Source organism: Haemaphysalis longicornis, unplaced genomic scaffold (genome assembly GCF_048455015.1).
Source record: "Haemaphysalis longicornis isolate Haplotype H1 unplaced genomic scaffold, Haemaphysalis longicornis Haplotype H1 scaffold_3, whole genome shotgun sequence".
Lineage (NCBI taxonomy): Eukaryota > Metazoa > Arthropoda > Arachnida > Ixodida > Ixodidae > Haemaphysalis > Haemaphysalis longicornis.
In genome coordinates, this window is record NW_027526335.1 from 69,755,234 (window position 1) to 69,778,990 (window position 23,757).

Sequence of the window (23,757 nt, forward strand, 5' to 3'; positions counted from 1 at the left end):
TGTTTAACTCGTCCTTTCTTTCTTATTCGCGAGGATCAGCGATCAGAGCTTCTCGATAAGTATTCAAAATGCGTAGGCTTCCCTGCAGTATTTTTGAGATGCTTCTATGAAGACTCAACAGTCTAATACTACGTACCCAGCAGCGGCCTCTACACGCTCATCGCACAGCAGGAAATAAAGCGGCTTTCTTCTGTTTCTTTCGTTGTTGTCTTGTATCGGATTAATGTTTCTTGCTTTTTTTTTCTGCCCAACGCATTAATTTTTCTGCGCCGTCACCAACTTCTTATTAGGAGGTTTCGGGATGTTTGGGAGCCTCACAAAGGTCGTGTGGATATTTCCTTCATTTTGTATGGCATACATTCCCTTCTTCACAAATTGGCTTTCATTACGGCTGCGTGCAAGAAGGTGCATATCCGCAGCGTGCTTTGTTTATTCACATGCAAATACAATGAGAAGGTTTGTGCTACGCCACCGCGATCGCGCCCTAAACAACATAGTCCACAGAACTCGAAGGCGGCTTTTGTGCTCCGAATTTCTATCGTAATTATATCGTTATCATAACGAACTGACTCTCAACTCGAACAATAATGACATGATTACGGTGTTGAAGGCATGATATACTCGTTAACTAGCGTAATAAATAGTATACCTGCATATATTACAAGACTCAAAACCGAAGAAGAATTCCAAGTAGCTCTTTATTGCTTTTCAACCCTTCCAGGCGCGAAGAACAAATCCTATTCTACTCGGGGTGGCGTTCTATGATTTGAAGAAAATTACTTTTACTCTCTTGTCCTGGACTGAGGACCCGGCCCACTAACCAGATCGATTTAATTGTTAAACAAAGTTTTCCCCTCCTCCCCTTACTCCTCCTCCTCCTCTTGACTGCAGTTTTCCTATAACGCATATCCGAATATCGGGAAGATATGGCTGTGCAAAATGTTCCGAACTATACCTCCAGGTCTTAACAAACAATATGTGTTACTATAAATTTAACGAAGACGTGACCCGTTTTGCTCAATAAACCTCCGTACTGGTTAGATGCCTGGTATAGAACCAGCACGCGCGTATATACACACTGGGTTATTTGGAACTCAACCTACAGTTTTTGCAGTCTATAGTGCATGTCGGCAAACTTTCATGCCTTGACAACGTAAAGCGATGTGACAAAACGCGTTCGAGCGTTCGGCAAGGTTGCAAAAACTGTTTTACCTTACATATGATTACCGGGAATCGTGATGCCTTCTGCCAAAGACGACAGCCCTGAATGCCTAGAATTTGTTTTGGTCTTCCATTTTCGCTGTTGTCGGTTATTAGCAGCTGACTGTTCCTTTTGTTCGAATGCTTACATGAGAAGCTGACGCCTAGCTCCGACTCTTCGCGCTCCGCACAGGACCGGCTTCGCAAGGAATGGGGTGGCGCTGGCAATGTTTCTCCCGTAGTGGTATTCAAAACTATACTTTAATTGACACCATGAGCTAGTGTATGCGATTTTAAGCGTATTATTATGATAAAAAGTTACCCACACGCCAATTCTGGTGCGGACAAGCATCAGACGTTGACCGAGCGCAAAGAAACAGCAGGGAGAGCGATCCTGAGTGAAGCAGACGACAAATGCGAGAATACCTAAGCTGACGTCACGGAGGCGCGCTTCGCAGCGCCGCCTGTGTTCGCGCTCACCGCCAATAGGGGCTTTTAGGAATTAACATGTTTCAAGCCAGCCCTGGCAAACCATTCAAATACCGAAATACTTACATCAATGGAGAGTTTTAGCATACCGTGTATTCCGTACGTTCCGTATGTATCGTGCGTACCGGGACCCGACTGCGCCTGCGCGCGGCCCCTCAGCGTAACTAAGCCATTCACTGGAACGAATGCGCACGTGCCCAGTGGGGTCCTGGTACATAAGGTACGCAGGGAACGTATGAAACACATGGGTATGCTAAAACTCTCTAATAACCTTACCAACGACGTGCAGCTGCCTAGCGTTGGGAAGGAAATCTGCACGGCATTGCTTTCCGTAGCAGTAGTGCAGCTGCGTGTAGAGGAAGGGCGCAAGCGTATACCCGTGAGTGACGGCAACCTCTGTGCGTTCCCTCGCAGAGTGGGCGGACGAAGTGGTGAGCCTGTGTCAAGAGTACCGTGGCAAAGGGGTCGTCGGAATGGACGTGTGCGGCGTGTTCGTGCCCAAGAGGACCGCGACTGAAGGGGAGGAGATCCTCCACCCAGACGTCATCAAGGCCTTCCAGGTACTACAGCTCGACTGCTTTCTGCGGCACTGTCTTCTAACGTATATGCCTCAACGAATACGAAGTCCGTATTCAGACAGAACATAATTCCCCTGAGGAAAGTCTTGTATTGGAATGGGCAAGCGTTGGTAACTGAATTAGGGGCGGTGGAGAGGTGGAGTGATGAAAAGAAGACACTTTCCGCCCCTTTCCCATCTACTCTACTCGCACCTTCACACAAGACTACAAGCCCGCAAAAACGTATACGGCACACGGCATAAATAAAGGTTTACTGAGCCCATCAGACCATAAATTTCAACTTCGTTACCTATGTCTGCAAGGTCTACCCTGCCGACCTGCGTGGAACTGGTATCTTGGCGTCACAGAAACTGTGAGCACAGAGTACTTAAGTGTTACTTACAGCCGCCATTCGCATTTTCAGATTTGTGCCAGGCGATTTGGTCACTGAAATATCAGAACCAAGTAGTCGCTAGGTCGGCAGTCTTCCCAACAACCCGTTTTGCGGTAATTCTGGTCGCCAGTATATTAATTTCACTAGTGACCGGGATTGAGTTACTATTATGTTTACATGTGCACGTGTATGCGGAAGGAAATGTGGACTTTCCTGTCTTGACCCAAGACAGGATAACGAGAGCTCCACCTGGGGTTCTACAGGGGTCCCCACCACCGCTTCTTTCTTGCTTTCCTTCGAGAGACGGGAGCAAACCCGAAATTTCTCATTTATGCAAAATGGCATAATAACGCACTAAAAAAGGGCCCTATGGCGTTACTCCATGCGGTGCAAATGAGTCTCACAGTTGGTAATAAAATGCAGACGCTATTTGCTGCTGACTGGGCGAAACAAGGATGCCGAGTGTTGCTTCTGAGGCACTGTGGCCTTGCTATATACCTTGAATAGCGATGGTACTCGACGATGCCCAGTTGTGACAGTATGACAACGGGCACTTGCCCCCAGATATGGTTTCGCCCGATTAGTATTACTTGGGACAATCGCTGTAATTGTTTTGTAGACATAGAAAAGCATTACACGTAGGAACGAAAACCCGTTTAATGTATTTGCTCAGGCTTGCGACATAGTGAAGAATTTCTGAAACATCCCAACATTTTTCAGCGAAGCTGTATGCTTATACGCCCACACCCTTCCAATGGTTCACTCCGTAGACGTCCGTAGACGAAAGTAGACAAAATGCGCTCTGTTCAAAGCCAACGTTCTCGCGAATTCTCCGTAACTCTCAACCCATAGGCACATTTTCTTCACTTTCCGTACAGTGTAAAAGATGAACGCTTATTTAGCTCCTTCTACACAGTAGGAATGCACTCTTTAAATGTTCAAACTCTCGGTTAATTCACACCTTACCTGCATTGACTTCCTCAGGATTGTTATTTTTATATCCCGCTCTCCCTTCTACAGGTTTGTTAGGAGACAATACCGCAATAGGTTTTTCGGCATTTGCATCGGTAACTTTTTAAAGCAAAAAGCAATCTACATTTACAAAGAAAAGGGACAAACCGACCGAGCGACTTTTAAAGCAAAGCTCTTTACCTTTAACCCCCCTCCCCCCCGCCCCCCCCCTCCCAGGGTTCTGTCGCGACCTTTGTGTCAACAGTAGACTCCCGCAACAAATAAAAGAAGTTACTGGCACCGCCAGGAATCTAACCTGGAACGAATAGACAAACAGAGCGAGAGCCCGTTGTCTTACCGATTCAGCTACGAGCCCAACGGAGGGGGGGCAGACAGATCACTCACCGAGCATATTTGCGGGCTTAACCCCTGCGTTCTCTCTGAATGCCACGTGATAGCGTCACGCGACCTCTCGCGCCGCTGTGCGCTCCCTCCGCCCACGGCGAGTGTAGCGGCCACGTGCGCGCCTCCCGCATTCGCTAGAAGGTATCAAAAAGTGAAGCTCACACCAACGTATGATATCTCACTTCTCCTCCGTCTCTGCCGCCGATCTCGCCGCCCTCGTCGGCGGGGGCAGAGGCGGAGGCGAAGTGAGAGCGTCTAACACCGGGTTTGAGCTTCTTTTCATTTTATGAAAAGTTTCCGCTCATGTGCCTTACCAATACAACTCAACCAACCACTATCCATGGATCATGCACTAATTTAACCTTAGCAAAAAATATCTCTTTGAAGTAATAAAGAGTGTGGTTAAGTGCATTTCACTTGACTCTGGTTTCCCTTTTTGTAGAGCCACGTGTTTGAATTCAAGTGACGCCGCATGTGTAATCGTGGTGGGTGCCGTTTGCAGAGCTTTCCAAGAACCCTGCACAGGGTGGATTGGCGCGCATTTTTTCAGTCGCATTTTTCGGTTAACGTTGCAATATTAAACGTTTCAACAAGTTATTTAACTGCTTCATTCCAGTAAATCACATTTTCGCTTTTCCAGAGGGCGGCTTCCCTGGGCGTGCACCGGACGGCGCACGCTGGCGAGGCGGGTCCGGCCGCTAACGTGGCTCGCGCCATCGAGGAACTGCGCACGGAGCGCATCGGGCACGGGTACAGCGCCATGCGCGATGGAGGCGCCCCTTTGAAGCTGGCGCTGGATCGGGGCATCCACTTCGAACTTTGCCCCAACAGCAGCTACCTGACGGGTGCAGTGAGTCCGGGGGAGAAGCACCCCATGCTCGTGTACGTACGCCCCTCCCTTGTTTTACTCTCGATCATCATCATATCCACATCATCATCATCATCATTACATCATCAGGATCAGCATCATTATCATCGTCCCTATAATCATCATCATCCTAAAAGGAACTTGCTGCTGGGCGAGTTGGTGTGAACTTTGAGACATGGTTGAAGCGCTAAAAAAAATTTCCCCGCATTTCCCCGAGGGGAAGAATGTGGAAGTGCGAATGCACGAGTTGAATTTGCGCGGTTCGGTAATGTTCGCGAAAGAGAGATCACACACACACACACACAACTACAAAGAAAGAAAGATGCATTTATTCACAAACACCTATTTGTGTTGTCGTTGTACTTGATTGCTAGAGCGGATCTCAGCTTTGAAATTTCGTGTCAGTACTCTAGCCCTTCTCACGCCCGATTCCTGGCCAATCCCCCACGTGGGTATGTGCCATGTCAGCGGCCAGGCAGCGCGCGCCCATCTCCCCCCGTTGCCAAGGAAGACGAGGAGCGCGCGCACCCGCAGCTGTTGCTATGTGGACGGACGGCGGTCGCCGGAATTCAGGGTCGCTTATAAAGTGCATTCGCACTTAAAAGACAAACACGAGGACGACGACAGGTAGCGCCTGTCCTAGCTGTCATATTTCTCGTGTTCGTCTATTTTTTAGCTCTCCAACCACGTATCACCATCACAGTCCCTGCTACAATCATCATAATAATATTCACCCGTTCGGTCCGCCTTTTTTGCTCACTGCAGGACGATGACGTCGCCTACAAACATCCAACCACTCGCATCCTGCGCTATACCAATCCATTTCTTGCCCCAGAATTTTCTTACCTTATCCCTCCATCAGTTTTCTGTTTTCTACTTGTAGTTTCACTCTGTCGTTAGCCCTGGTGTTACGAAAGTGGCACACCTGTTGTGAGTTCTGAGCACTACAAACTTTGCCAAACTAACTTGTTCTTAATAGAAAGGCCTCCAGCCAAGTTTGATGTCCAATCTACGGTGCTCGTTTTCGATTCCTAAACTTTACTCTTATCGTCATTCTATCAATGGCTCATCGTGCTTATCTATATTTCGTTTTAAGGTGTTTAATAAGTCCCCATGTTCCTGCTTCAGAAAACCTAACCGGAAATACGCATTGGTTGCGCATCATTCTTTGTATGGATGGAGGTGGGCCATTGTTAATTACTTGCGAGTGCTTCCCGAATTCACCCGGCCAATACTTTTCGCCTGATTTCTTTTTTGGCGATGAACTCGATTTAATTTTTATTTTTTCTGCTGGAGATGTAAATTTATTATTTTTTGTGAAAAAAAAAGAAAACATGTATTGAATATCCTCAATTTAGTTGTCTACGCAAATGCAACGAGTGCATCACTTCCGCTAATTCGACTGCATGTTCCAAAGTTTCCCACCGAATGTTCACCTACCTGCTCCTCTGCCATTTTGGCGCCAGTTTCCCATATCTCGCGTGCACTGAAGGTTCACGTTGTCCATTACCTATTCGGAATTTTCGCAGAAACTGTTAACCGATTCTTCCTCTTGGATGGATGTTGGTGCCTAGGCTTGTACTATTTATATCTTTAGAGCGCCTCTGAATAAGTCTTTGCCTGGTACACAACGCGAGCAGTTTTCTGCCTTGTATCGTATCTGCACAAACATCGGTACAGACATCCGTAAAAAAAATTAACTGGTTTTCATTAAGTCATGTCTCGGGTCTCAGGAGGATATTGACACTTTTGGGGTTAAAAGTGGCCTCACGCGAGTAATCTAGTTGGCACCAACTCCGCTGAGGACTTACGCGTTCTCCACCGATAAACTCTTCCTTTTGTCCCCATTACCAATCTTTTGGCACATGCCTTCAAATCAAATCTTCACTCACTCATCCCTATTCGTAACAAGCTGTACACCGGCGAGGAGCGTGCGCTCCTTTTGTGTTTCATTTTTACCCGTGTCGTGATTTCGTTCATATTTAAAGCACACCAAAAGACGTATATATGTGTCGCCTTCGTAGAGTAGTGCTTAGTTAAATCACTAGACTCGCACTGCGTGTCCTTGGGTTTGGTTTCCTTGCCTCCCTACCACGAGCGCGCGGCACGTGGATTTGTCCAGCCATCTGAAGTGGACAACGCCGGGTGTTTCTTCTCTTCGAAAGAGATGTGTAATGCTCTCGCAATAATAGAACAGCCGAAGGGTGGGAATGAAAGGAGTAGGAAATACTTCTATAGAGATTTCTAAACGGCCCAGAGGGCCCAGAGGAGTGGTTTCTTCTTCACTGGAGCGCACTGCGAAAGGGCACTCACGCCAGAGCTATCTAACCACAATCGATTGCTTCAAGAGGCAGGTTGCCGTACAAGTAGGGAAGGAAACAAACAAGTATTAAACAAAAATTATGATTGATGACAAAGCGGTGAATGTGACACGTGAAGCTAACAATATACTTCGTTTGAATGCAAGAATGGAGAAGGTGGGATCACACTTCACATACCCCGACACTTTACCCATCTACAAAGCCTCAGTTTATGGCTTCTTGATCACTGTCGGCGAAAAGCACAACGTGCTTGTGCACTATGTTCCTGCACGATTTGCAGGCGTACAGACAGCGTGACAGCGCACAGACAGTGTCAGGGGGTGAGTCAACTCGCCTCATAGGGTCGGCACTTCTCGTGACCTTTTGTTCACGGTGCGCTCATTTCAATTGTTTTCTCTCGGGAGTCGTAAATCGTTGCGCTGGCTGTCATGATTCACATGCGCATACCGCTGTATGGAATAGAATATCGACCTACCGTCAACGAAAGACTGCATGTCCGTCGTATTGGAGTGTTTTATACCCAGCTGTAACTAGATGTACTGCGTGCGTACACGTATCACGTTGAAGCCCCTCTTAACACGCGAAGAACTAGCAACACTTGAGGTGAACAATTTTTCCAATCTTCCAATCTTAAAGTTGTAGGAGTAGTGAGACTGAACTTTAATTGGAGGGAGGGCGAATAACCTTGTCCCCGTATGCAGGGTGATGTTCATTTTTGAATAGCCGGAATCATTGTGAAAAACTCGGAGACAGCGAAGCCTGGGTTCACATCGCTATCGCACCCCGTATTTGCATCGGGCGGCATCTTCTGCTATACTTCCCAGAAATTTCGCACATGTTTTGCATATATCGGTAAATGTGAAACGTGAAACATTCACGACGTTTGTGGATCTTCTGTACGCCCGCTTTTCTGATGGAGGCAAAAAAGCAAAAACGCTCGTGTGTTCGAGATTTCGGCGCGCGTTAACGATCCTCAGGTGGCCAAAATTAACCCGGAGTCCCCCTTTGGCGCGCCCCATCGCCTAGGAAGCGTCGGCGCGTTAAACCCTACAATCAATCAATCATCAATCAACCTTCTGTACGTTATGTAATGTTCAGAAAGACTGCATATCGTTCAGATCCGGCTACCGCGCTTATCACTCTCCTCCTGGTACATGCACATGATAGAAAACGTTCCATCTTGCGCTCCTTCTTCATCCTGAAGTTGCAGGCTCCATTGTAAAAGTGACTGGTGACCAGTGCCGTCGTCATGGTACAACAAAGAGAGCTCGCGCTGCTTCGGCTAGACGGGGCAGCGTCTTTACTGTACGGTAACGGGTGCGAACCCGGCTGCGGAATCGATACAGGTGCGCGCGCCTCAAGCGACGCGTCGATTGCTCCTCGAATGAGACCTGCCGATTTGGAGATGCGTGAGCGGAGACATGCTCGTGACTTAGAGAGAAGAAAGGATCCTGCAGCAATCCTCAGCCTATTTATGTACACTGTAAGATGAAGGACTCACCCATTACATTTCAATCGCACCCGGTATCCTGCGGTGTCCGAAGGAGTTCGCTGCCCCCCTTCCCCCCTCTCACCCCTCTTATCTTTTTCTTCTTTCATCCCCCCTTTTTAAAAATTCGATTGTCTTCCCCTAATTCTATTCCCGTCCCTTGATAGTTAGCCCGCAATAGCCTCACAAGTAAGGAGAAAGAGAACACCAAAGTACAGCGCAGAGAAACAGAAACTTAGCGCAGACGTCGGCAAGCAAACCCAGTGCTCGTGATATGGGCTGCTTTTAAGGAGGCGGAAAAAGGGAGGCGGGTCAGTCGCTTGAAGTTTGAAGAAAAACTGTTTGTTTTTGAAAGGCTGTGAAAGAATGAAGCTTGAAGAAAAACGTTTTTGCATTTGGCGGAGCACACATACTCAATACACGTTTTAAAGCGTGTAATGTTAAAACGTGTGAAGTTAAAAGATTCCACAACCTCGTTGAGAAATCCCCATGGCAGCTTCGTGTTAACTTCGCCCGTACATATTAGCAACAAAGGATCTGGGCGCGCAGCATTACCTTTGTGTTCGTAGCGCGGGCGTTGGCTTTTGACTTGGCCGCGGGTTTTAGCGCGTGTTAACGCGATCCACTTTGTCAGAGATGTGAAAGGCCGCGGACAAAAGAAATCCGGGCCTAGCAGTCGTGGAGAAGTTTCAGGGGTAAACGTTCGGAAGTCTATCTAAGGTGCAACAGCCCAGTCTCCGACTAAGGGAAAGGGTCCGCTAGCTCTGCTATTCTCCAGCATTGCACCACTATTTCAAGCTGCGCCAATATTTTCTGTCCCTATCCTTCTTTCTAAACGCTCGTTCTCTTTTTTGCAGGTTGAAGGAACACTGCGCCAGCTACTCCCTCAATACAGACGACCCGACCATAACGCATACTCGAATCTCAGATGAATACCAGCTCGCCCTCAAACTGGGATTTCTGCCCGACGATATCCTTGAGTCGGTGAGAACAAACGTTGTTCTATTCATCGCTAACGTCACTACTCTCCTGCTTTGTTGGCACTCGCCAGTGCGCCTTCTTCAGAGTGCGTGACATGGTGATTATTATTATACGAATGCGACAAGCAAGCGATTGCCTCTGGTTCCCAAAAAGAGTAGGACAAACGAGTTTGTATGCCTCGAATGCAGGAGCTCCCGGCCACCGACTAAGATAAAAAAATGGCAGCATCTCCACTCCGTGGATGATGGCGAGGTTGCGGAGTACGGGAACTCGAAATGACATCCAAGTTGCGCCCCGAGTGACATCCGATTTGCGCCCCTACCGTCATTTGATTTGAGCCGTCAGTTGCACCTTCATTATTCCCTAAATGCAACTGCAACTCACGGCGCAAATCAAATTTCGCTTGATTTTCGATTGATGCTGGTGTGCGCACGGATGGACGCGGACGAACATTGGGAGGTCCTAAGGTGCTTCGCACCATTACAGGCGAGGGAGTAAGCCGTTTGACTCTCGGGTGCTAACTCACGGTTTTAGACCAATGAATAAGACGACTAACACTAACTCTGTCTGGTCTACCAGACACAGGCTCTAAACCTGCCGGTGCCCATGTGATTTTGTACGATTGTAAATGCTATGCGCACAGACGTGCACGGACATTGTGCGGTCCTAAGGTACTCCGCACCTAAAAAAAGGAACAGAGAGAAGCACTATACCACAATTTTTAGTCAGGAACGTGCAGTGATAAAAGAGACGGGGGTAAGCTTGAAGTTTCTTGGTTGAAAACACAAAGGAAATATGATTTTTGTAAGTGGATGCTCACGACGCCATGCCTGCGTTGCCTTCCAGTGACGCAGCGTTTGCGCGTCCTTTGAGGTCCATAGTAATGCCGTCGCTCCACTTAAAAAATTACATTCACCAAGTACCCCATGAAATTGTGGAGGCATTAAGTATTGTATTATGTTGTTTGAGGCTGAAGTACGAGGATCGTCCTCCAAAGTTACTGCTTTCGAGTCGGAGGATCCCAGAGAATTGTAATATTGGCTAGAAATACGTGCGTCTATAAGGGCGTGAAGTTGGCCATGATGCGTAGCCTCTTCCCAAAGGGTGCCTGATTTATTTCTTTCTTTCTGTGTTTCTCGTTTCCTCTCGTCCCATCCAGAACCGGGCGGCCATCGAGGCGTCCTTCCTCTCCCAGGAGGAGAAGCAAAATCTGCGGCACAAGTTCGAGCGACTCAATGCCTCCTGCTGCGCCAACCGCTGCGTTTACGACACCAGCCCCAAAAACAATGTGCAAAATGGAAAGAAACCGGCGGGCATACATGACCTGGACGAGAGGAGGACGGGCAGCCACCCACAAACGGTTTCTTCGTAAGCAATGCGAAAGAGAATGGAAAAAAGCGTTAAAGGGACCCTGCAGCACTTTCGATAAACGCTTTCACTCTTTCCTTCGCGTCCGGAAGCACTGCGAAAGCTAAAGTTGTCGCCAGCACGGAGCGGCACTGCGTGATGTGCTCGTCGCAGCAGATACGCCTTCCGCTTCTGCTTTGTTTTTGTGGCTTTATTTGTAAAGTTGCTATCGAATACGTTCATTGCTGCAACTGAAGGAAAACCGGCCAACAGCCGCTGCACGGCCTTAATCACGTAATTCGGGCCGTCGAAGAATGTCAAGACCGGGAAAGAAATAAAAATCTTTTGAGCGAGTTTCCAAGTTATCTGATGGGCCTAGAGCAGTAATTTTTGGCTGAGCTACTTTACGACCTCCTAATCTAAGTACTGGGTGTATCGGGTGACCACGTTCTGCAAGCATTTAGGATTTCAAAAAAAATATTGAAAAAAAGTGTCTCACACTAGTTTCCGTCGTTATTCCCTAACCCGTTTTGTTTTCATCGTGTCACACACTGGTGATAGGTTTGTCGAATAAAATTTTCCGGTCTTGAGCACTTCACATAGGGGATACGTGTCATTTCTGCCTCTAGAATCACCACAACCACAACCACCGTTGCTACAAGTCTTGCTTATTCCAAATCTTTCCTCCCATCTTCTCCTTTCCTTGCTGTGGATGAACCTGATGACGAACCAGCGCTCTCCTGGGCGCCTAGTAATTTCTGGTCTCCAGGGTAAAGGCTGCCAAGTCGTCACTTGGGCTCCAGGAATAAGGACTCACAACACTTCTGCGCTAAATGAAGTTATTTACTACTACTACTACTACTACTACTACTACTACTACTACTACTACTACTACTACTACTACTACTACTGCTGCTGCTGGTGCTGCTGCTACTGCTACTACTACTACTACTACTACTACTACTACTACTACTACTACTACTACTACTACTACTACTACCACCACCGCCATCACCACCACCACCACCACTACTACTACCACCACAACCACGAGTACTACTACTACTACTACTACTACTACTACTATTACTACAACAGCAACTTCTAATACTACCACCACCACTACTACTACGACTACTGCTACTACCACCACTACCACTACCACGAGTACATACTACTACTACTACTACTACTACTACTACTACAACTACTACTACTACGACTACTTAAGACGCCCATCATTTGGAGCTAAGTGCTTTTGTAGAGCACGTGTTGAGCGGCGTCGACGTCGCCCTTGGCGTACCCGAGTAAACTAAAGCGAACGCGGTGCGCAGTCAAGAGTGAGTGACGGTGATAGTGAAGAGAGCCTCACGAGGAAAGCGGAGTACCGGGGACGGTATGGGGATTAGTAGTAGAAGAATAAGTTGTTTAGTACGACGGCGTGAGGGCTAGTTTGGAAAGGGGAGGTTGGAAGGACTAAAGTGTGGCTGACCATGGAAGCCCCGCAGGCGAAACTCCGTAGTGAGCGGAGAGTCTCTTCGGCGTCGGTTCGCGGCCGTATCCGGTCGACGCGCCTTTCACTTGAAAGAAATAAAGTCCTCGCCATCGCCATCCAGTGTTTCTGGGCCACCACCACCACTGGCCAATACTCGTTGCGAATCGCCTTTAGATTCTCACATTTACAGGATGGGGACATCCCGTCCGCCGCTCACTATCGCTATTAACAGGCCTTAAGCAAACAAGGCTGTTTTTCGGCGCATATAGAAATCCTTCACGGACGTGAATGGAAACCAGAATGCCAGCAAAGCTGGAGCACCCACGTTTTTAATCTCGGAACGCGCATGGAGACGTATCGCACTGCGTTAGGAAGCAGCCGAGCATGGGGTAAGTAAACATGAAGCCGAACCGTACGCCCTTAAAGCTAGGACATGAAACTAGTTCTTCTTACAGGTAAGCGCTGTCTGTTCGTAAACTAGGGCGTATTGTTGGCCCCGTCAGCATAAGCGACACGCCCTACTCTAAAACTGACCAACTGAAGATCCCGCGTTTTTTTTATTAAGGGGACCCTGCAACACTGTCGATAAGCGCTTACCTGTAAGCGCTTACCTCCGTGCGGTTTCCAGCACGGAGCGGAGCTGCGTGATTGGCACCAGATACGCCTTCAATTCCTGCTTTGTTTTTGTGACTTTTTTAAAAAAAGTTGCTATCGAAAAGCGTTCATGGCTGCAACTGCAGGAAAACCGGCCAACAGCCACTACATGGCCTCAGTGACGTAATTCGAGCCGTCGAAGAACGTCAAGTCTGGGAAAGAGAAAAAATCTTCTGAGCGAGTTCACGAGTTATCTGATGGGCCGAAAGCAGTAATTTTTGGCTGAGGTACTTTACGACCCCCTAATCTAAGTACTGGATGTGTTGGGTGACTACGTTCTGCAAGCATTTAAGGTTTCAAAAAAAAAAAAACTAAAAAAAAGTGTTGCAGGGCCCATTTAAAACAGACTTAGCGGATTGAGTGTTCAGCTAAGATGCTTTACGCAGAATTATATTTCATACACGGGGGTAAATAACCGCTTATATCACCATGTTTTTCAGCGCACAAAGTGGGGTGAACAGACGACGGGAATGAAGGGAGGGGTTGGAATAATAAAATGTCATTCTTCATCAGCATCGTTGGTAGCGAGGCCTGGTGCGTCGAGTGCTCGCGCTATCATCGGAATCAACAGGTAGTTAGATGAGGTTCCTGGTGTTACGCGAAAGCGGATTACGGAAAATTACATACGAGGGCAAGGCTGGAGGCTGTCGGCGTGTTTGAAACAAGGCTGGCTTTACAAGCCGTCCTGGTTTGGAATGCAGGACACTGTCATCTCCTTGAATTGCTTAAAAGGTTTCAGAAGCACCAAAAATTAAGTGACCGTTGAAAAACAAAGATGAGAAAGAGAGGCTCGCATTGGATGGCGAGAGGTCTTGTCCTGAATTTCGCAGCACGACGTGATGAGGAAATAATTTGCCGATGTGACGGAGGCGAGAAGTGAAAACGCAATCTGTCGATATTTTGGCGCTCGTTAAAGATCCTCAGGCGGTCAAAATAAAATCGGAGAACGCGGCGCGTCTCGTAGCCCAGGTATAGCTTTGTCGCGTTAAACATCCAAAATTTTGTGCACCAGTACGGTTAGGACACCCCGCCCAGATTTTAGTCGAAATTCTAGTACTGACCGTGCAAGAAAACACGCGGAATGACAAGTTGCAAATATTCCTAGACATTCACTCAAGTCGCACGAATGTTCCGACCATCTCCAGACGCCACCGGATCGATCGAAATATCCAGATCTCACGAAACTGGTTTTCCCATTTCAAGTGTTACGTCTAACCCTTCCTCATTCCCCTTAAAGAAGACTTGGACACCCTCGACAGGCTCACACGCAAGCCACTCGAAGCATTTTCTTCTTTAAAAGCCAGGCGCCCGAACCGACATTTTATTACACTACCGCCTACACTACCTACACTACCGCCCTTTTCTTAACCCTTTTTCACCTCCCCAAGACCTAATTGCCCATGACCACCTGGTCGCCCACCGACCCATGGACTCCTGGTCGTACAGCGCGTTTAAAACAAATTTGGCCGAGGTGAAATTTCTGTGCAGTTGGCCACTAAGCTTCGCTTTTAAGCGAGGAACGCCATAGTACTATTGGGCCCAATTTGCACTGCATGAAAAGTTTCCGAGCGGTGAAAACTTTCCTCTGCTGCTCGCACGCCATCTGTTGGGGCATCGCAGTACGATCCCGGTAGTGTCAGTGGGTGCCGAAGGGTGGCGCCACGGGATCTTTCGCTGGCGCCATTTTTTCTCTCACGTTCAACGACGCTGACAACGCTGGCTTGTTGCTACACGGGGCTCGTAAAGACACACTGAAGTGATTTGTAAACATTGCGGGATTACTAGCGCGAATTGTAGTCTGGAGTCTCTAGGCCATGCTTCGAGCACTCTCGCTGCGTTCAGTAAAAAGTCAATTCGAAAATGCTGTCCTTCTCTCTGCATCCTCCTTGCCGATTTCCTATGACGTTTCGTATGACGTCAAAACAAGATGGCTTGGCTTGACTGCGCTACTGCACTGCTCGCCGACCCTCCGACAGAATCAGTCGGGCCAGCGTTTGCCGGCCTGCCACCGGCGGGTCGTCGCAGTTCATTCGCTCAGTGGAAACTAAGCCGCGACGTGTTCGTGCCTGGAAGAATGTGCCTTTAGTTTGTTAGTTGCAGACTGTATCAGTCTCCAACTCCAAGTAGCTCCACACAAGCGCTCATGTGACGCTTCGCTCACTGGTACGCTAGCAGAAAAATCTAAGGCCAGTTGAAGGCGGCAGAAAAGTGTATAGGTACTAAGGAATTAAAATCAACCGAAACTTTTATATACAGCGTAACACTAAGGCGCGGGAAGCACTTCTTGCGCCGGGTGAACTAGCACAGCGGTCAGCCGCACGACCAAACACCTGCGAACGCTTTTCCACCTATGGTATCCAGCCGCTACAGTTGAGATATTTGTGAAAATTTGAGGGACGCTTACTGCCCGAACGTCATTCAAGAAATAGTCATATACGCTGCTCGGAATGCTAAAACCAAATGAAAATGTGGACAGATTATACGGTATCTACTTTATATTTCCAGTCGGGACAGCGCTGGCTTATCGTCGAGTGTGTCTGGCGCATCAGGTCTGTTGTTTTGCAATTCGTAAGTTCGAATCCATGGTTGAGCACCCTTCTCTAAACCCAGACTGCCCTCTGGGTTGTTGGGAATCCAGGATGTGACCTATGCGGCTAACTATAACTTTGGCAAACAGCTTGTAAACAACTGAGAGTAGGCTGATGGTATTTCTTGAAATCCTTGGGATCTCCCTTCTTATGAAACAGAATAATGTTGTCGTTTTTCCAGGCTATGGGCACTTTTTGAGTCTTCAAGTATTCCGAAAACAGTGCAGCAAGCTTTTTCAATACAATATCTCCTCCCCCATTCAACATATCCACGGTTATTCCGTCGTCACCTGCAGCTTTTCCTCTTCATGTTTTTGGGAGCCTTTCCGACTTCCTCTTTCGTTACTAATGGGACATCGCAAGTTGAGCTTGTACTTTCAGTAGTTTCCCCTCGTCTAACGTCGCTGGCATACAGCCTGGTGTAGAAACGCTCTGATACCCTAACTCTCTCGCCCAAGTTGTGAGTAATGTTTCCCTGCTTATCTCTGAGTGCATACATCCTGTCTTTGCCGGCGGCCCCCTTTCTCTAAGCTGCTTTCAAGAACGAATGTCGTTTGTTTTACTTTTGTTAATCAGTTCCGAAAGCTCGGCTAATTCAATCCGATCCGCCGTACTTGACATTTTCATGTTCTTTTCATGCGCGCGGAAGCGCCGTCACGAGGTATTTTTCGTATTTCGCAGGTTTTCTTTATCAGTCAGAATAAATGTGTACGCAGTTAGTTCGTCGCTGAAAATACCGCAGTTAGATGCCCCTCGTGGGTACCTACAAATGCCTCATTGACACTTCAGTGATTTGGACAGTAATTCTCGAGTTGGATAAATAATTAAAATTAATTAGTTAGGTCTCATTAACAGAAAAAAATGTTGCCCGCTTCTCCACAGTACTGAAAACATTATGCACTAGGTTTTCTTCGAGTAACGCCATTGCTCTTTTTTTAAATCTTGGTGCATGATAGCTCGAACACCCTGTAGAATAAACATCGCCTTATCGACCGGCAAAACTATGAAGAGTGTGTTTATTTGGTCTACGCAATGCAGGCAAGAACAAAAGCTTGACAAATTCACTTCGGTGTCCCTATAACGCTACCCATTCTCATCATGCGCCTACTCATGTCCAGTGCAGGAGGACGAACGACCCTCCCATACATTTCGATCCGCTCCTATCCTGCGAGGCCCGAATCCAATCTTTGCGCGCGAAAGTTCTTGCTTCAGTAAAACGGTGTCCATTCCGCAAAAAATCAATCAATCAATCAATCAATCAATCAATCAATCAATCAATCAATCAATCAATCAATCAATCAATCAATCAATCAATCAATCAACCAATTAATCAATCAATCAATCAATCAATCAATCAATCAATAAAATGTCATAGCCACCAATAAACAAATAAATAATAAGTAAATAAATAAATAGACAAATATATCAATAAATCATTCATTCATTCATTCATTCAGTCAGTCAGTCAGTCAGTCAGTCAGTCAGTCAGTCAGTCAGTCAGTCAGTCAGTCAGTCATTCAGTCAGTCAGTCAGTCAGTCAGTCAGTCAGTCAGTCAGTCAGTCAGTCAGTCAGTCAGAATCGGAACTCGTTGCCACCTCTAGAGCGCTCATTATTATCGTCAGCCGCCAGGCAGGCATTTCAAAACATAACGGCAGCACACACGCAGATGACGATGATAATAGACACTATCGGCATGATGACGGTTTCCACTAGAATTTATTTCGAGCCACCTTTAATTTCACTCCATAATGACCTTTGCTGAAATTCGCATCCCTGCTGCGCAGCTACCTTTGAAATAGTTGAATGCCGTTATTGTCACGCCACGTAGAATTACTAAACAAGGGGACACGGCTTTAAGACTGCCCATAATAAGAAACATCCCAGCTTGAAGTCACGTCAATTTCTTTTTGCATTTGTTGGAGGCTCCCTTAATCGTGGCTCTTCTTTGTTCGTGCAATTCTTGATTTTCCAGTAATTAAAGATTTCCTCGACTTAGTACTCGACCTCAGAGCATTTTACGCGCCAGTTTCGCCAGAAGACGAAGAGGAGAATCGCTCGCGCTTTCCCCTCGAGCGACCTGGAATGCTCACACCGGCCGGCTGCTGAGGGACCCTCGATCCAAGGTAATTCTTCGCCCTACTCGCTTGCACCGCTACGCTGAAGCGATTTCCGCCGTACTCGGGTGACGGGACTCAGGTGATTGTACCACTGAGGCGCCTGATTCGCAACCAAGCACATGCTCAGGTTGCACCTGCTCGCGTTCCTTTCCTTAGTGCACCATGCAGGAGGTCGTGATCACTTCTTCGCCACATTTCGCCCCTGTCTTTAGCGCTCAGAAGTGTAGTTAGTGTATCGGTGTGTGTATCTAGTCAACGATCAGGGGCCATTAGGAGTCCACGGATATAAAGTTCCCATGCTGAAATTTTATACGCACAGGTACGACCCAACCTCTTCCGGTCTTGTACTTTACGCGGAGCATGTGAAACCATTGAGCCGTTGCTTTGCCGGATACCCATGCGACAGCGATACCTAGTTGGCCCAATTTTCAGAGTTTCCTAGCTTTCGCCTGCCATTACTTTCGTTCGCGGGTGCACATACTGCCACCGGCCTCTGCTGTAGGGGGGCATTTGAAGCCGTAAATTTCTATTACATCACGCACCATCGGCGATTGCTGCATGAAATTTTGAATTGTGGAGGCTTTCCTTCATAAACGACTTCAGCCGCCGCCAGATTCTTCCCTTGGAGATCACAGGGCAGCGACGAGTACGAGGCTTCCCGCGCTTACAAAGGGTACCGTGGATAAACGTGGCGCATTATTAAACCGCTCTTGAGAGACGACTATGCCGCGTTGGCCCAGGGCCAACATTTATGCGGTTTCCTCGTGATATCGGTACAAAATCATGAAGGGATCTACTTTTTTATATTTCTATTACGGCGGAGGAAGATGAAACCTGCCAGAGGAAGAGCGATGATAAACGAATATAGGAAGAGGTGTATATGGGGTTTCCCCACAACAGTTTCTAGAGGAATTTAATGCATTTTTCTTGTGCTTTTTATATGCACCAATGCGTAAATGAATTATTGGGGTTTGCAGGGTAACTGGAGTAGCCGCGATATTTTCTAGGGAAACGTTCCTCGCATTTCGAGCAAACCTTGGTCCTGGCGACATGCACACGCGGCGTAAGGTCGCTCGTTCACTCACTCACTCACTCACTCACTCACTCACTCACTCACTCACTCACTCACTCACTCACTCACTCACTCACTCACTCACTCACTCACTCACTCACTCACTCACTCACTCACTCACTCACTCACTCACTCACTCACTCACTCACTCACTCACTCACTCACTCACTCACTCACTCACTCACTCACTCACTCACTCACTCACTCACTCAGTTTCCGCTCCTTACAGCCGAAACAACAAAGATAATCGGTAATCAGCCATACTAAATCAGTTGTAATGTACACCTTCACTTAGAGGAACTAGAAACAAAATGTGCCCGCGCTGTGTTGTTTTATTGCATGACTACTCTATCGCTGCCGTCACTATACCAATGTTATCCATGTGAGTGGTGTGCTGTAGGGGATCTTTGTTCACTGGCTGTTCGTTCCTTGCAGTTTTGCGATTTAAGGATTGGGAGAAGCCTCTCCTTTAGCCCGGATCTCGAAGGCGGTCCTTTTGAACAGACGCGCCACTTCTGAGCCCAACCAGGATCAACCACGATGGCGATAGTTCCGAAATTCAAGGTGCGTTGCCAAAGCGCCAGACGAAAGGGCGCATCGGATAATGCGTGCTAAGGATGATCACATGCACGTGCGACGCTGATGACTCGAAATTATGGGCAGTCGTGTGTAACCTTCCAGCCGAGGATGTTTTTTTAAGCGAAGCCTTCTATGTTTCACTTGTGGCGGTGTGAGAAAAAATGCAGTAGCAACGGCAGCTTTAAACAATGGGTTTTCACGAAGGGCGCATCAATCACACACCGCATAAACAGTGGGACGTCTTGAGATGCATTACGAGTTCCAGTTCCATTGTGGTAGAGGAATGCAGTTTAGCGTCATACGCTTGAGCGACGACTACAACGACCGTGATGATGATGAAAGCATTCTCTAATAGGCGCGCAGATGACACGTTGATCACGCCACACGCGCAACCAACGGGAAGCCAGAATCAACGACAACTCTGAGCTAACCCAATCACCGCATTGAAATGACCCAAGCATAATTTAATAGATATAAAATAATAACGTCACATTCGCTTAGCTCAGCGTTATCGTAGATTTGTACTTTGGCTGATTGGATTATCGACTTTATATTTGTTAGAAGAAAGCTTCGCGTTTAAACCATTCTTCATCCAGAAAGGGGCGTTTTTCTTTTGCCTACTCACGTCGCAATCATTGGAGACGGTTGAAAATTCGTAGGTCGTCTTCACCTTTGCCAATTTTTCAGCACCTTGCTGTATACTTGAAGAAGATACTGAGATGAGTTTTTTTTTTGTTAGAAGCCACATGTTTCTTTACGAAGAATTTAGTAGTAATTACAGGTAAGCGGAGCTGCAGTGTGTTCATTCCGGGGTGCTTTGATCCTCATTCGGAAGAAATTGAAAGCGCAGCTATAAAAAGAGCCTTTCAGTTTGATCATATGCAAATGTCGTTTCAAATCGCGCGCCATCAGCCGCAAAGGGTTCGCACAACATCCGACAGATGGCGACGAGTGTACTGGCCAGTAGGAAGACGCATTGAAACATCCCCCTCGCGAGGGGCACGATCAAATGCAGAGCATTTCCGGGGGCGCACGACGTTAAGTAGTTTGCGTTACGGTAATGCTGTTGCACTTGTGGCAACTGCTGACGAGAGAGCGCTCGTCAGCAGTAATTTGAATGAGCAAGGATATAAGGCGCGTCCGTAGCCTCCAATTCTGTGTTGGCTTTGTGGCGCAGTGGTTAGAGCACAATGTACATTGCGTTTCGCCCGCAGGGTCGAGGGATCGAAACCTGGCGCCGGATAGTATTTCTTTTTTTTATATAGTAGGGAGGGGTGCGGTGCGGACTACGGACGCCAACGCGGGTGACATCGTGAGTTACTGAAATGCTCTGCATTTAAAACTGTGCTTGATTCCTGTCATAGGAATCGGTAAAACACGAAAGTGAAATGGGAAGAGAAATCCGCAACTGAGCTTGATTTGCGGGTCGGCGGCTGTCTTGTGGGTGTGCTTCACGAACGACGTCCTGCTGGCGGGACGCTTCGGCAAAGGTGTGCTGGCGCCATTTCCGTGACGGATATGACGTCAGTGAAATTTTGGTGTATCCCGGCATAAAACACTTTCGTGTTAAAATGTAAAACCCCAAAACGAACAGCCCTAAGTATAACGTGCTCTTTAGTACTAAAGGTTGCTTCACCGCAAGAAGACCCTGTGTGCAGGGGTGCACCCTTTACAGGCCGCTTGCTTCGTTGTACTGGCGTCATTTCCGTGACGGATATAACGTCAGTGAAATCCGTGTATCCCGGAATAAAATACTTTCGTGTAAAAAAACGTCCGCCCGCAACATGTAGTCCTCCCCAGACGAAAGAAGCCAGATTTCCCCCATCAAGCTGTGACGAAGATTTGGTGAATGCGTCGATATTTCTACGCCTATGCTCTATCCACGGAAAATGAAGAAAAATACTAGAAATTCACATGACGGACGCTCAAGCGGCGTTAAAGGGACACTAAAGGCAACCAGAGAGTTATTTTCAAACGAAAGTCCGACATTCCCATAGCCATTTTAGCATTGATTCGGTTCGTAAAGATTGCTGAGAAATCGTTAATCAAATGCTGATCAAACTAGACGCAAACAGCGACTGCAGCCGCTGTTTCTGTCATGATAGACCGGAAGCAAGTGAGGCAGCGGTGATTTATAGCCGTATAGAAGCAACCGAATACAAAGCTGTCACGTACCGAGCGGTTTAGTCAGTTTCAGTCAAATAAGCCGTGCTTTCCCAAACTCACACGTCCATCGTAGCTCCGGACCACTAAGCGAAATGCTCGTTCATGGGACATGTGATCAGTGCTGACGCTTTGTTGAAGAAAAAAAATCCCTGGGCCATCTCCACTAACTTGAAACCTGGGGAGGGGCGAAGCATGCAGTGTATATGGGTATTCTTGGCGCCTTGGCGTTTTTTCCAACGGAGATGAAACCGTTTGGGGGTTAGTGGTATACAGCTTTGCTTTAAAAGTCTGTCCTTGAAGCACAAAGCTCTCTAACGCGAGGCGTAAAAGAGTGTCCCGGTGTTTTTTAGTACAGGTTACGAAGCGCTCCAGCGCGAGGCGTAAGCGAGTGGCCATGCGGTTTTTTAGTATGTGTTACGTTCTAGCGCGAGGTGTAAACGAGTTACCAGGTGTTTTAGTACCGTGACTACATGAGACGACGATTACGACAACGAAAGGAGACACCAACAACCCCAGCCCCTAAGGGGCTTAGCCCCTAAAATACATTGCCGTTTTGAGGCTCCCTGAATGTTGGAGTAGAACCAACCACTCGTCCGCAGCTCGCACATCTCGTAAAACGTTACTGTCGCGCCATGATGATGATGATAAGTAGGGGCTTTTTTTTTTTTTAATCGGGACGTTGGTAGTCAGAAACCGACTTGCCTGTTTTATTTTTCTTACTTGCCCTACTCTTAGTTAACCTAATAAATTTGCCTCACCCCAGCCCCCCCCCCTCCCCACCACCACCACCCATGTTTTAAACATCTCATCGCCCCCTCCCCCCTTTTCCTCCTTCCGCTGTTCTAAATTCTCATCCGTATGATTACTCCCCCTGCGTGCTGATTTTTTTTCTCTACTTTTCCCCCACCACCATTCCAGCCGCCTCTTCGTCCCCTCTGTGGCCCTGAAGTTGAGGCTCCCTCTCGCCTCAAATCCCAAAGCCTCCGCCAACGGCGTTTCCCCCTCGCCCCAAGTGTGGACGAGCAGCGACATCCAGCGCGGCAGCCAGGAAAGACGTTGTGCACGCCAGATGTTTTAACCATTTCCGATGCAAGTTGTGCGACATAGCCAGTTTCGGCGGCACCTGTCTTCACATTTCCGCTATTTTCTACATCACTTTTTTTTAAAAAAAGCTACGCGTAGGAGTAGTATATTCGTGTTCTCGGTAAGCTAATCTATCGATCTAGCGCAACTTGTATTCCGACTTCACTGTACCTTTAAGCATACGCAGTGGTAGCGTTGGTATACTAAGGTTGCATGAGCTGTAGTTAGTAAAGCGTGTCGGAACAAGCAACATTACTATGATTACTCGATATGCCGGGTGTAAAGGCAGGCGCGTCGTGGAGTCAGAGCCTTGCGCACGTTTGGTTCTGCCCAAACAATAGTACGATACGAAAGTTCAAGTCTATACTTACGCGCAACCCCAATACAAAAAAGAAAATGCGATCAGCTAACTAAGCTTTTATCGAGGCTTACCGTAAATCTAGTAAAATGCGAAAATTGGACCACCATTTTCGAAGCACGTGTATACATGTTTTGCATTAATCGCTCTTTTTTTCCCCAGATCATGCTGCATACTCACCTGGATGGCCACCTGCGCCACTCGACAATCATGGAGTATTCACGGTTCGTGCGTGTGCGTGTGGGCCTGTGCGTGTGTGTGTCGTTTTTAGGAGAATGGACTAGGTACGGAGTCATATGTTATGGAGCGGTATGTGACTGAGTGTTATGACCGAAGTGACGGAGTTGTATGTTATGGAATGGTATTTATGGAATGGTATTTGACGGAGCGGTATGACGGAATTGACGTGTTGCTATGTTATGGAGTATTATGTGACGGAGTGGTATGATCGAAGTGACGGAGTGGGTTATGGAGTGGTATGTGACGGAGTGGTATGACCGAAGTGACGGACTGGGTTATGGAGTGGTATGTGACGGAGTGATATGTAACGGAGTGTTATGACGGAAGTGTGACAGAGTTGTATGTTGGTATGGCTCGTGCAGAATTTCAAAATCAATCTTCACAATACTTTGTATAGATTTG

The 23,757-nt window shown here is 47.5% G+C and overlaps 1 protein-coding gene across 2 annotated transcripts in view; it reads left to right on the top strand.

Moving 5' to 3' along the window:
- LOC144174602 (adenosine deaminase-like) overlaps window positions 1-11,598 on the top strand; it is a 47,863-nt gene extending 36,265 nt beyond the window's left edge. The window contains exons 6-10 of one of the 2 annotated variants that reach the window (XM_077703373.1): window positions 2,104-2,249; window positions 4,637-4,878; window positions 5,993-6,046; window positions 9,532-9,658; window positions 10,815-11,598. In XM_077703373.1, the coding sequence (XP_077559499.1) occupies window positions 2,104-2,249; window positions 4,637-4,878; window positions 5,993-6,046; window positions 9,532-9,658; window positions 10,815-11,027 (782 nt within the window). In that variant the 3' untranslated portion in view covers window positions 11,028-11,598. The remainder of the gene's footprint in view (window positions 1-2,103; window positions 2,250-4,636; window positions 4,879-5,992; window positions 6,047-9,531; window positions 9,659-10,814) is intronic. The other variant, XM_077703375.1, reaches the window with a different exon arrangement.
- Window positions 11,599-23,757: the final 12,159 nt, after the last annotated feature.